The 14,483-nt window shown below is 33.9% G+C and overlaps 1 protein-coding gene across 2 annotated transcripts in view; it reads right to left on the reverse strand.

Moving 5' to 3' along the window:
* Positions 1 to 4,401: 4,401 nt before the first annotated feature.
* Positions 4,402 to 14,483, reverse strand: part of LOC114336085 (uncharacterized) — a 312,006-nt gene continuing 301,924 nt past the window's right edge. For both annotated transcript variants that reach the window (XM_050647154.1, XM_050647153.1), the window contains exons 4-7: positions 13,796 to 13,996; positions 7,547 to 8,095; positions 6,717 to 7,134; positions 4,402 to 4,792 (exon numbers count right to left, since the gene is read on the reverse strand). In XM_050647154.1, the coding sequence (XP_050503111.1) occupies positions 4,450 to 4,792; positions 6,717 to 7,134; positions 7,547 to 8,095; positions 13,796 to 13,996 (1,511 nt within the window). In that variant the 3' untranslated portion in view covers positions 4,402 to 4,449. The remainder of the gene's footprint in view (positions 4,793 to 6,716; positions 7,135 to 7,546; positions 8,096 to 13,795; positions 13,997 to 14,483) is intronic.

Below are 14,483 nucleotides of genomic sequence, written 5' to 3' on the forward strand. Positions count from 1 at the left end.
GTGTATGCCAAATTTCATGTCAATCCAAGCGGTTCTTTAAAATTTAGAGGTTTTGCAATATTTTACCGTTAAAGAACGTACTAATATTAGAGAGATTTTGCACCTCTTATTTTGCAATTCCGTTAGGGTTATCGTTATACGACGTCTGCGCAGTAGCGAATATATGATCCGTTATCGTTATTAAACATAAGGGATTCCGTAATTTACGGACGTTTAAAGTAGTGCTTATCGTTATAGTAATGGTTAAATTGCTTTGTTGCCAGAATGAAAAAAATCAGTAAAATTACATTTACATAGATTCTAATTTTGATTACCTATAAATTAAAATATCAAAAACTGTTCAAGTATATGCTTAAAATTACAATAACGTTGTAAAGTGAGGTTATGTTTAAATAACGATAACGATGACACGAAAAACCTACTTGACAGGCTGCAAAAACTCTGCTTTTTAACGTTGCCGTAATCGTTATGCTTAATAAAGTTAACCATAGCGGAGCCAAAATCAGCGGTTATCTTAAGAGGTGCAAAATCTCTCTATTGTTAACGAATGTTGTTAATTGTGGATCTACGAAAAAAGGTCGCCAACAATTGGTCGAGCGAAAAAATGTCGCGCACATTTGAGCGCGTATCAAAAGGTCGCCGGCGAAAAAACAGCGCCGACGAAATAAGGTCGCGTGCAATTGATCGCGCGAAAAAAGATCGCGTCAGAAAATATGTTTTCATTTGCATACTTTAACTTTCCTTCATACTTAATCCAGGCTTAGGTCAGATTTAGATGATGCAATAGAACTAAAGGATTGCTGTTAAATAATGACCCAAACAGTTAAATATTTTCTTATTAGTCATTTTAACCTATTGGTAAAAAATATTTCGTCAACCCAATATTGACTTCTAAATGACTTTAGTTTTATTTTCCACTTTAAATAATAGGAAAATAATTGGAAGTAAATAATCCTATTTGAAATTGATCATGTAAAATGTTCGACCAATTTAATGGTCGAATTAAGGTAATTTTAACTGTAAATGTTGTAGGGAAAGTACCTAGAGGTATTATTTCACGACTTGGCAGTGTCGCAAAATTTACCCTTGGTTATTTAAGAGTAAGTTTTAATATAAGCTTAATATATTTTACAGGGTATATACTACATATAGATAGGGTAGGTTAAGGGCTACCATCTTTATTAAAATAAAATTTCCCAAATAAAATAATGATATTGTGGTTAAAAATTATATAACAGGCACAATTTCATTAATACATTGTCACTGGTGAGTACTTATTGAAGATATCATAGTTAAAGAATACATTTATATTAATAACAGATTTGCATACTTTAACTTTCCTTCACACTTTATCCAGGCTTAGGACTGGCAGTTAGTAACTGGCGTGTTTAAAAGTTTTTTTAATTTTAATTTTTTAATTTTTTTCTAATTTTTATTATTTTTTTTTATTTTTATTTTTTTGTGTTTTTTTAATTTTTATTTTTTTTTTGTTTTTTTAAATTTTTTTTTAATTGTTTTTTAGTTTTTTATACTTGCAGTTGAAAATTTTGGGCAATTCCTCTTAAATATTCTAGATTTGGCCGGTTCCCGTATTGCAAACAAATCGTTTTTATTCGCCGCGCTGTATCTTTATAAATTTTTTTTGAGGTTGTTGGTTTCCAGCTATGTATTGCTCCACTTTTAATCGATTTAAACTCTCTTCTTTCTTTAGCCCCGTAATAAACTTCCATAGATTTGGGTGTGCTGCATTTAATATCGAGGAGAAGCTGTTGTGCCAACCTTCGACAGCATTATTAGTACGCGGTAGATCTTCCTCTATAAATTCGAAGCAATTCCAAAGATTCCTTGGAAACATTGGCGGTCTTCTTTGTTGTCGTCGATCCAATCTGCCTATCCATACATCCTCAAAGTAGTTTATTAAAGGTGTTAGTAAATTTTCATTTTGAGTGTAAAACTCGCTGTCCAGTAGCTCTCCGAATGTTGCAACAACATCTATTTCAGGTACGAAGGCTAGGGCTGCCAATTGTCGCAGATGTAGAGCAAAATTCGCGTCTTCTGTATAAACTTGTTGCAGTCCTGTACCTTGCATGTTTCTCCACAAACATTGTGTGAAATGAAAGAAACATCCACGGATTCTGACTTCAGGAAACTCTTGTTGTAAAGCATTAATTGCTGCTTTTTCATAATCCACCATTATTGTTGTAGGACGTAAACCTGGTCGTAACGTTTTTAATTCATGGAAGAGTCGAGTGTATGTTGCCTGAGTTTTATTAGGAAGTAGAGCAAAAACAGTTGGAATAACGTTGCTATACTGTACGCCATGTATTGTATACAGCTGACCAAACAATAGAGGAGTACATGTGAATGTTCCATCGGCATACCAGTGTTCACAGCTCGCCATCAAAGTTAAATTTCTTTCAGTGGAAAATATTAAAATTCTCTGTTCGTTTGGACCACTGTCAAATAAAAGAAACGGTTCGCCGTTATTGTTTCTGGTGTATTCTTCCGGAATAATAAGCTCTGTTAAGCTTCTTGGATTTGCCGGAATAGCTTCCACTCTTTGGCGTGTGTTCTGAATAGTTCGCTTTAGGGATGAAATAGAAGGTAGCTGCCCAGTTGCACCCACAGACACTTCTTGTGAAACGGTAGCTATGATTCCTTGTGTTGTTAGTTCAACTTGATGAGCCAGTTCTTTCATTCTGTTACAAGCCTTTTTTGCTTCTAATATTGACGCATCGGCAACGTGGTTGTGACTTGTACTTTTCACTACTTCATCTCCCACTGTGTGAACTCTCCCGGTACATTTATGCTTATTGTACTGAGCGCACTTCCAAATTGTCTTTTGATCAATCGTTTTTTCCTTTCTATGGATATATCCATTATACACCAACATATTGGCACCTTTTTGACTCTTTACGTAAGTTAAGACCATCTTGACAAATCGACAAGCTAATGAATAATGAGATATACGATATTTTTCCCATCTTCTTATACATCCAAAATACATTAAAAAGTAATAAAAGTACGTTTCACGAATATGGAATAATAATTACCACATTAGTGAATAACGCACAATTAGACAAAGAACTTTTGTACAATATTTATTTTAGCATTTCCAATAATGTCTTATCGTAATGACTTCATGGAATTCCTAATAAATACCTACACAATAAGGTGCCCTTATCTAAACTACTTATTCTTCACTAATCTGCATAACGACTTTCTACTAAGAACCAATTATGCTAATTACCGGTCTCTGAAAATACCAAAAATAGGTAAACTGGTACCTGGTATTCGTTTGTATGTAATATATACTGTAAATAGAACTATTATTACTGTACATTTTTAACGATATCCGATTAGGAAGAGCAAACACTTTTAAACACGCCAGTTTTTTGCTGACAGTCCTAAGCCTGTAAAAAGTGTGAAGGAAAGTACCTTTCTGAATTTAGATCCATATATTAAAATTATTCACGTAGAACAAAAAAAAAATACTTTCTTCATGTTAAAAATTGTTCAATTTTCAAGTATATTCACTTGAATAACCTGAAAATACCATATGAAATAATTTCCCATTCTCCTATATTTCCCATCTTCCTACACATCCAAAATACATTAAAAAGTATTTAGATATACGTTATTTTTCCCATCTTCTTATACATCCAAAATACATTAAAAAGTAATTAGATGGAATTCCAAGACTAATCGGCTCATAATGCATAAAGTTAAAGTATGCAAATAGAATTTCTTTAGAACCTTTTTGAAAACCAATTGAATGGTTTTAATAATGTAAAACATGACGCGATCTTTTTTCGCGCGATCAATTGCACGCGACCTTATTTCGTCGGCGCTGTTTTTTCGCCGGCGACCTTTTGATACGCGCTCAAATGTGCGCGACATTTTTTCGCTCGACCAATTGTTGGCGACCTTTTTTCGCGACACCGTTAATTGTACTGTTATTGCATCTCCACAATACTTAGTTTGGCATTCCGTCTCGACCTGCAGCTTTCCTGTTGCTCAGCTTTTCAGGCGTTTTCTGAACTTCCTGTGTATCTATTTATATTAACTTCTTTACTTGTGATATTTTCTGGTGTGTCCGGTTAAGCGTCATTTATTCTTCTTCTGCCTAGAGCTTTCTTAGATAGTCAATTCGTGTATCCTTTTCTGTTTTTTGGTTCTATTAGTTCTTTTACCCCCTTTATTTGACCTCTTATAAAGCGCCATATTTCCTTTAGCAAATCATAGAAATCATTTTCCATTTCTTTCGAAAAACGTTCCCAACGATTATTTTTTTATTCTTGTATTATGATCATTGGTTACTACATTGAGACCATACAAAACTCTCCTATTCTGCCTTTATAGGGTCTGCCCTAGTTGGATATTACAAATAAAACTCCAGAGTTTATTAAAAATAATTAATATATTATATACAATGTCAGGTAATTATACTTAAATATATTCAGAAATAAACACTTTTTTAAGATCTGGTATACTATGCACACACTTATCACTGCATTTCTCGTTACAAGTCTTATCAAAACAACCAGAAGTGTCTTGGATATACACAGTTGTCGTATTCGGAAGATATTCTTCGGATTTGACTTTTTGTCGATAGACGTGAAATTGGGAGCAGTCAGATTCTTTACAACTATTTCTAAATTGCTTTTCGTTGCAGCGAATCTTGCAGCGATCTTCTAGAGTCATGTACGAGTTGGATCGTTGGAAGCTGAATTTGTTGTTATTTTTCAGATTCTCTTCTACCTCTATGTATGCTTGGAAGTTTTCTAAGGATCTGTAAAAGATAAATCAAGTGTACATTTTAAGAACAATAAACTTACTAGAAATATATACAAAATATAAGTAACTGCTTGCTTTAAAGGGCGTCTCTAGCTGTTTTGACTACTCTATGTAATTGCTACTTCTTCTTCTTCAAGTGCCATCTTCGTTCCGAAGGTTGGCGATCATCAGGGCTATACGTATTTTCGAAACTGCTGACCGAAACAATTCGTTGTTGCTACAGCTATACCATTCCCGTAGATTCTTTAGCCAGGAGTTTCGTCTTCTTCCTATGGATCTTTTTCCTGCTATCTTCCCCTGCATAATTATTCGAAGCAGTTCATATCTTTCGCCCTTGTAATGTGTCCCAAGTATTGCAGTTTTCGTTTTTTGATTGTAAATATGACTTCCTTTTCTTTATTCATTCTTCTCAAGACCTCGACGTTTGTGGCTCTCTCCGTCCATGATATTCTCAAGATTCTGCGATACATCCACAGTTCAAATGCCTCCAATTTTTTGATATCAATATTTTTCAGCGTCCATGACTCCATTCCGTAGAACAGCACAGAAAGTACGTAACATCTCATCAAGCGAAGTTTCATTTCAAGGCTCAAATCTCTTCCACAGAACACTCTCTTCATTTTAGTGAATATGGATCTGGCTTTTTCTATTCTTATTTTGATTTCTGCTGAGCTATCGTTGTCTTCATTTACAAAAGTGCCTAAATATTTGTATTTGCTAACTCGATCGATAATTTCATTGTGTAAATATAAATTTTGGACATTTCGTGTTGATTTCGATATTACCATAAATTTAGTTTTCTTTATGTTCAAAGATAGTCCATATTCTTCTCTGCAGTCAATTGCTACTGGATGCCCTTAAAAATAAGGGCTTCAGTACAGCTGCCTTTCTTAGACATTTCGCAGCTCTTTGACAAGGTCTGACATGATTTTCGAAATCAAGTCACAGCTACCTCATCCTATAGCTAAAATCCTAGAGTCACATATAACAGATAGATCTTTCTTAGTTAATCATGCCCAAGCTTGCACTTCCCTATACACTATCTCGGCAGGAGTCCCTCAAGGTAGTGTACTCGGTTCAAACCTATATTTACTGTACACAGCTCACATCTCTACTACAAATAATACTACGATTGCTACGCATGCAAGTGATACTGTCATAATGTCACCTATGTAAATCAAAGATTAGCATCCTGCATCCAGGAATTTGCAAATCCTTTTGAATTACATAATTGGATAATTGGTTAAAACTATGGTGTGTCAACGTCATAGTTTTAATTAATTAACTAATATTTTAGTAAATAATACTAATAGGAATAAGGTCCAGAATAAAATTAGCAAAAATGCATTTGGAAAAATGAAAACAATTATCTGAAATAAGGCTTAGAACTGAGAGTAAGAGTTTTGAGATGCTACGTGTTTTCGATATTGCAATATGGACTTAGAGCAAGAGTAAGCAAGAACACAATAAATAAGCTAGTCATTTGAAATGTGGTGCTACAGAAAGATGTTAAGAATAGCACGGATACAGAAAAAGACGAACATAGAAATATTGCTGAAAATGGACAAAGAATACGAAATAATAAACACAATAAAAATAAGAAAGTGCGGTGTATTGGCATATCTGGGACACATAATGAGGGGATAACGATATGTAATGCTATGACTGATAATACAGTGAAAAATAAGAGGAGACAAGAGTATATGAAGAAGGAAAGTGTCATGGTTGAAAAATTTAAGGGACTGGTTTAAATGCAGTTCAATATAACTTTTCAGAATTAAGGGCAGAGCTAGATATAGTAAAGATAGTGATTGTGATCTCCAACCTCCGATTGAGAGACTGCACTTAAAGAAGACTGATTAGACTGACTTAAATCAGACTGATTCAATTAATTTATCAGATTAATATTATTACTTTACCTTTTTGAATTTGATCTCGTTATTCTAAAATTCTTCAAATCACTTTTAGGACTATCCTTTTCAGTACCCGGTTTGTACGAAGTAATAACAGGTCTATTGTTAACATTATTTATAATAAAATACTCCTTTTCGTCGTCTTCTTTTACCGTCAGGTCCTTGGTCGGTTTCTGATGATTGCTTTGAAAAAAATCAAAGTCGCAGTTAGCTTCTGTGGTGATAGAATAACAACTCTTTGAACTCATGGAGTCAAAGTTATCGTTTATATCTGTAACGTATTCGTCGTCGGAACTATAGATATCAGTTCTGGGAATGTCTTCGACCTGTATTTGGGAGATTATTGATTTTTGGCGGATGGATGGGGATCGTTGATTTGGTTCGGATCTTTGGTCTTTTGGCGAACTAAGTTGGAACATATTATCTAAAATAGAAAAACTGTGTAGTAATTTGAATTTTAGAGACATTTTGTGAATATAAAAATATATGAACTTGTATGACACAAATAGGGTGGGGCATTTGGATATTTCAATGTAACGTAGCTTTCGAAGTAAGTAAAGAGCTGCATACGAGTTTGCCATGAAACTCTGAGGAACTAATCCCTCTTATTTATATAGAAATACTTTTGACTGAATGAAATTGGTCCAATATCAAACGGTGTAAGTAAAATTAGCTCACTAACGTACATTATTAAATTGATTATGCATATGTTGTACCACAGTGTTGATACTTTTAAAAATCTGACAAAGTTTGGATAGTTGGTCGTAACCAAAGCCATTAATATATGAACAAAATATATTAAGAATGTCGTCCTGTAGTAATTGTTAAGTACTCACCAATTTCCTTAATTTGTAAATCGTTTAAACTATCTTCACTCCTACTCAGTCTCATTTTATGCAAACGAATCAAATTTCTAGAACTCTTAACTGCCTGACTGCTAGATCCCATATTTATCTTCATTTCGGCGTCTCCAAAGAATGTTTGTGTGTTTTCAACCTCTGGAACAGTATGTAAAGACTCGTGGCTATGACTAATCCTATCTAATTGCGGTTTCTGACCCAATAAATTCAGCTGCAAAAGATTTAAATGATTCTGCCCAAATAGAGGACTGTTCTGAATTGCAGTTAATTGATTGCTCTGACCAAACTGAGTTTGCTTGAACGGCGACTGATTCAGCTGAGCAGGTTTAAATTGGCTCAGTTGATTAAGCTGTTTGTTGATGTAGCTAGTACTGAGATGGTGCAGATTGGAATGGCTCGGACAAAGATCCGCTTCACAGTTGCTACACGATGGAAATTTTTGCGGATGTTCGATTAGATCGTGACGGTGGCTTAATAGAGATGTATGGAAGGCTACATTGGCTTGATGTTTTTCAAGTTTGGCACCTAAAATGTAAATTAATTTAAATATACCAGTAATAGTACGTATATGATTTTAATAATTTTCAACAACTCAACGATTACCTCAAAGTAAATAAAATTAACTCGGAAGATTGGAAAGGTCACTAATAGTATGCATACATAAAAAAGGAGATATGAGAGAATCTAATAACTAACGAGGATTGACTTTGCTATGTACATGTATGAAACTCTTGGAAAAAATAATAAACGAACGATTAAGAATAATGAGAGAACACACATTAGACGAAGCACAAAGTGGATTTAGAAGTAGAAAAAGTATAGAGGATCATATATTTACTTTTAAAATAGATAAAACACAATAAGCGCTATAAGAGAAAAAGATAGTGGGTATACGCATTTCTTGAGCTAGAAAAAATCTTCAATAAAGTATGAAGTTAAATTTATACAAATAGCTTGTGAAAGGTTGCTTTGAGCGAGAGCTGGAAGAAAATAATGCGCTGAGCAACCGCCGGTATGGTTTGAGGACTAAAAGGTCCACCATAGATGTGGTCTCAGAAATGACCTCTTTAGTCACGCAGGATATAAAGCAATGGGTGGTTCCTATCTTGCTAGACGTCAAGAATGCCTTTAACACACCATCATGAGAAAATCATGTCCAGACTAAGATATTTGGGCGTCAGTGAGTACTTGGTCAACGTGTCTGACAGATACTTTACTGACAGGTTCATAAGGGAAAAATATACCAGTATCAGGTTGTCTCAAGGTGTTCTGCAGGGTTCGGTACTAGGTCCCACCCTGTGGAATGTCCTGTACGATGGGGTGTTGAGGCTACATATGCCGAGGGGATACACTCTTGTAGCTTATGCTGATGATCTCGCACTGGTTGCAAAGACCAGTCAGAAAACCTACATGGTTACTGCGGCTAACACAGCTGCGTAGTATTAGTACTAGTAGGTGGATCAGAGAGAACGATCTACACCTAGCACCTCAGAAAACTGAGGTGGTAGTTATCAAGGGGAGCCGGGACAAATCTTCTCTTGACTGTCGGAAGGACTGAGGTTAGGGAGTATACGTCCAAAACGGCTTATGTCGAACATTGGAGGCCCAGGTAGCTCAAAAATAAGGGTGTTAGATGGAGTTTTCCAGTCGGTGGTAACCTACGCTGCCCCGAGTGATGTAGCGTACTGAACACTGCGATGTACGCAAGCTATTGGAGACTTCGCAAAGGTGAATGCTCATCAGGGTATCTAGTGCCTGTGCCTATAGGATAGCATCAAATGAGGCTTTGTATGTTATTGGAGCGGTGATACCGATCGTCTTGTTATGTAAAGAGGGAGGAAGAATATATGCGAGGAGGATTGATGGAAATATACCTAGATGAAAAAGAAAGAGAGAGAATGATAGAGACGTGGCAGAGGGAATGGGCGACTGATAGCGGAAAGGCAAGGTGGACGAAGGAACGTATTTCCGATCTTCCGACTTGGTGGAAATGTACGTTCAAGAAACTGGACAACTTTCAATAATCAGGAGGACAGAAGAGGAAATTGATGGGCTGATGAAGAAGAAGGATCATGGGGAACGAAAAGAAAATTGAACGTTTCTCTTATTTTCTCGATAGCCAGGAAACGATAAGTACCAAAATTAGGTTATTGCCTCACGGGAATATTTTTTATTTTATTTTATTTTGGTAATAGGCATTTTTTGATCTAATTTTTTCTGATTTGTATTGATAGGTATGGCTAGTTGTGTGTTTTCCTTAATATAATGTAGCTATTTTATTCTAATTTAATGTATGGATTTTAATTTTTCGTTGAGTTGTTAGACCACTACTCTGGAGCGGTGGTTAAGATTTTAGCAGGAATATGGCTAATCCGGCACTACCTTGGAGTCTTGTAGCCTATATGTAGTATCATATATGGCCAGAAGTTGCCAGGGTGTCTTGCTCCGTAACATTAGATGTGTTTAAAAAGATTTTCCCCACCGCTTCCTGCCTGAATTCAATGGGTACCTTTTTATGCTCTTACTGGAGTCTGGAAATATGGCAATTAAAAAAAAAGTGAGAAGAGTACTTCTTAGTTTAACACCATTTTTAATATTCATGGACGAAATTATTAAGAAATACAAAATAAAGAATAAAAACTAAATATAAGGTATAGAAATATGTAAATACTTAGTAGACATCTCAGAAGCAGTATTTGTTCAGAATAATTTGGAAATATGTAAAGAAATATTTACTGAAAACAGAATGAAGATAAATATCAACAAAACAAAAGGTTTGCTAATGGGAGAAAAAAGAGAACTACTTAATATAGAACTTGAAGGAACAAAAATAGAACAAGTTAGAATTTTTACATACTTAGTAATAATAGAAGAAACAGAATCTCTAGAAGCAGAAATCGTAGCAGAGTAGAGAAAACGCTACAACTGTATCATATATTCTTCTTCTTCATGTACCGTGCTCTATTATCAAGCGTTGGCTATAGTAATTTTGTTGACAGCAGTTCGGAAAAGGGATGCAGAGAATCTGTTAAACAAGTCTGTTAGGTTTCTATGCCATGACGTTCTTCTTCGACCTGGCCCTTTCTTCCGTCTACCTTGCCTTGTATTATTAAATGGAGTATATTATATATATCTCTCTGGGTGTCGCATAATATGTCCAAAATATTCAAGTTAGCGATTTTTAACTGTTCTGACGTCCGTAACTTTTCCCATCCGATGCAAAATGACTTCGTTACGAACTCTATTCACCCAACTTATTCGTAAGATTCTCCAAAACACCCAGATTTCAAAGGCTTCCGGTTTCTTTCGAGGTGTATCCTTGTACAACCTAGTAAAGTGCAACCTTCGACACCATACAAAAGAGTAGAGAACACATAACATCTCACTAATCTAATTTTCAGACAGTATCATATATAGAACAAAAAAATTATATATGCAGAAATACGCCAGGGAAATAAGGCAAAAATATACCATGTTCGGGAAACTTGAGCAGCCAGGTTGCAAATGGGTTTTTTGGGTACTATACATATACATACTATATACCTAATACATTATAAATACAAAAATGCCCGTCACAGTTCGGACGAGAATTTTAGTTATTAACAAATAAGCGTCAAAAATGGCAGTTTTTTTTGTTTAAATCGCTACAGGTAAATAAATATGTTATTTATAGTGTCCTTCTTTTAGTAGATGAGCAAAGGTTTAAAATGGCAGTTTTTGAATTTTAGTCCGATACTTTGTTGCTTCGGAAATTTCAAAATAAAATTAAAATATCGAAAATAAAAAAAATGCTATAACTTTTGCGAAAATGACCTTAAGACACATGAAAAGTTGAGTCAAACAGTCCATATAATGCAAAAAAAATTTTAAGACGATTCATCAATTAGTTTAAATATTATTCAATTTGTTTATCCTAAAGAGCTTTTTTTTGCAATGTTATTGTTCAGAAAATAATAATGATATAGCAATTCTGTGGAAACCGTGTAAAAGAAGAATAGTTATATTTTCAAAGCAGTTAAAAAAAGTCATTTTTATCATTCCGAAAACATTTTTCTAAAGTAGGGTCATTTTTGGCTTATAAACAATTTGAATAACTTTGTTAATATTGACTCTAGACTAAAACTGCTTTGGGATTCGAAAAGCTGGTATTTTTACACGAATTTAAAAAAAACCATTTCGTCTAGGTTAATCAGGGTCAAAGTTAGCCACTTTTTTTTATTTAATTCACAGCTACTTTGTTTATAACAATTAAGCAACCTAACTAGCGCCATTTTAAAGTTCAAGGTATATAGTTGATGTGTAAAGTTTGACTAAATTTTGAACTTCAATAAAGTGGTTAATAAAGCTTTAAAAATTACGTCCTAACGAAATCGATTCGGGGTCGGTGGAGGGGAATAATTAATAAAATCCGTGCACTCAAAAAATGAAATTGATTCTTCAAACATAATATGCTACAATTAATATCTCCGGAGCTTTTTGATGGATTTTGATCATAATTTTTTAAATTTATATGTACTAGTAGTCTTGTAGAGTACGTTATGTACTCATATCCCCACCTAACATTACAAAATGTTAGGGGGAACCCCCCTTCTCACTCAGGGATTAGAAAAATAGATTACGACTGATTCTAAGACCTACCAAATATACATATATACAAATTCAGTCAATCGGTCAAGCTGTCTCGGAAAAGTATGGCAACTAACACAGTGACAGGAGAATTTTTTGATGCAAATATATAGATGGCTATTAAAAAATAGGGGTTGGTGATAGAAGGGTGAAAATTAAGGGTTGTATGTATTTTTAATTCTACACCATAGACAATTAAGGTAGACAATTTTGTCAAAAAAAAAATAAAAAAAATGTCAAGGGGGCAACCCCCCTTAGAATTTATGGGCATGAAAAATAGATTAAAACCTATTCTCAGTCCTACAGAATATACGTGTAAAATTTCATAAAAATCGGTTAAGCCGTTTCGGAGGAGTATGGTAACTAACACTGTTACAGGAGAATTTTATGTATATAGAAGTAACTGTGAATTAAATAACAAACGTGGCTAACTTTGACCGCAATTAACCTAGGCAAAAAGTTTTTTTTTTGAAAATTCGTGTAAAAATATCAGCTTTTGAAATCCCAAAGTAGATTTACTCTACAGTCAATATTAACAAAGTTTTTCAAATTGTTTTTAAGCCAAAAATGACTTTACTTTAGTAAAATGTTTTCGGAATGATAAAAATGACTTAGATTTTTTTAAATGCTTGGAAAATATAAGTGTTCTTCTTTCATGTGCTTTCCACAGAATTGCTGTATCATTATTATTTTCTGAACAATAACATTGCAAAAAAGCTCTTTTTGATAAACAAATCGAATAAAATTTAAACTAATTGACGAATCGTCTTGAAATTTTTTGTGCATGATATGTACTGGTTGTCTCAACTTTTCATGCAACATCAAAGTCCTAAGTTAATTTTCGCAAAAGTTATAGCAATTTTTTTATTTTCAAAATTTTAGTCTTATTTTGCAATTATCGAAGCAACAAATGATCGGAACAAAATTTAAAAAACTGCCATTTTAAACCTTTGCTCATCTACTAAAAGATGAATAATCTAAGTAAGATATTTAGTAACCCTATTTTTACCTGTAGCGATTTAAACTAAAAAACTGCAATTTTTGACGCTTATTTGTTAATAACTAAAATTCTCATCTGAGCTGTGACAGGAATTTTTGTATTTATAATGTATTAGGTATATAGTACCCAAAAAACCCATTTGCAACCTGGCTGCTCAAGTGTCCCGACAAAAAATTTATTTCTCTGGACCAAAAAGACATATTATCACGGAATACAAGAATAAAAGTTTTGAAACCATTTTATATTATAAACCTTTTTTATGTTTAAGTTTTTAAGAAGAGGTAAAGGTGATATCAAAATGGATAGAATAAGGAACACAGATATAGAGGACGAACTGAAAATTTAATCCACATTAGAGTTTGTGGAACAGGGAAAAGCTGAGTCGGTGGGGTCATTTATACCGGATTAAAGAAACTGTACTAGTAAGAATATTGTGGAAAGAACACCAATTTTATCATAATTAATGTTTGTTTACTATACACAACTAAACAGCCATGAATAAGATAACTGAACTGGCTTCTATAAATCTTTCAATGTTACAGAACCCGTAACTAAGGATAAGTTTAAAATGAATAAATAGAATATTTAGCTTAATTTACATCTTCTGGTGTCCTTATTTCGTCTGTAATTATGGATAACTGGTAATCTTCCGTCGATGCTGGTATACAGAGAGCCATTGGTGATAGGGAATCTATGTTCAACAGCTTGAAAAACAGGTACACTTCGTTCAGTGTTCGGTAGTTCCAAACTCTGAGGTTGACTGGCGATGCCAAATGGTCGAAACTTGCCAACAAGTCCAACTAAAATAAAAGTGTATGTATTAGTTCCTCACTGATTTAAAGATGATTGATAATAGAGTGATATAATAAATGACACCTGAATAAACGATAACAGAATAAAATGCAAAAAAATAACATAAGAAAAGATAGAAGCAATTAAGATACAATAACGAAAAAGTTGGAGAAATATTGGTAAGTACAGAAATTTAAGGAAACTGGAGAAACGCATATACAGAAGAAAAGCGAAAATAAAAAAATGACATGTTAAAACATAACAGCTCGAATGTCGTATGAGCTAATGAAAAATACAAACATTCTATCTATAAGAATACAATTTTATTAACAGCACAGAGGATATAGAATACACTCAATACTTGTTGGAAAGTGAACGTGTATACCGAAATAGAGATCAGAAATAAGGAAAAGGAAAGAAAAGATGGTTCAGATTTGATTACAGTACAAAGCCTCTACTATGTGCTTATACGTATTTCGGAATAACCGTTTCCTC

The sequence above is a fragment of the Diabrotica virgifera genome, chromosome 3, assembly GCF_917563875.1.
Source record: "Diabrotica virgifera virgifera chromosome 3, PGI_DIABVI_V3a".
In the NCBI taxonomy this organism is placed as follows: domain Eukaryota; kingdom Metazoa; phylum Arthropoda; class Insecta; order Coleoptera; family Chrysomelidae; genus Diabrotica; species Diabrotica virgifera.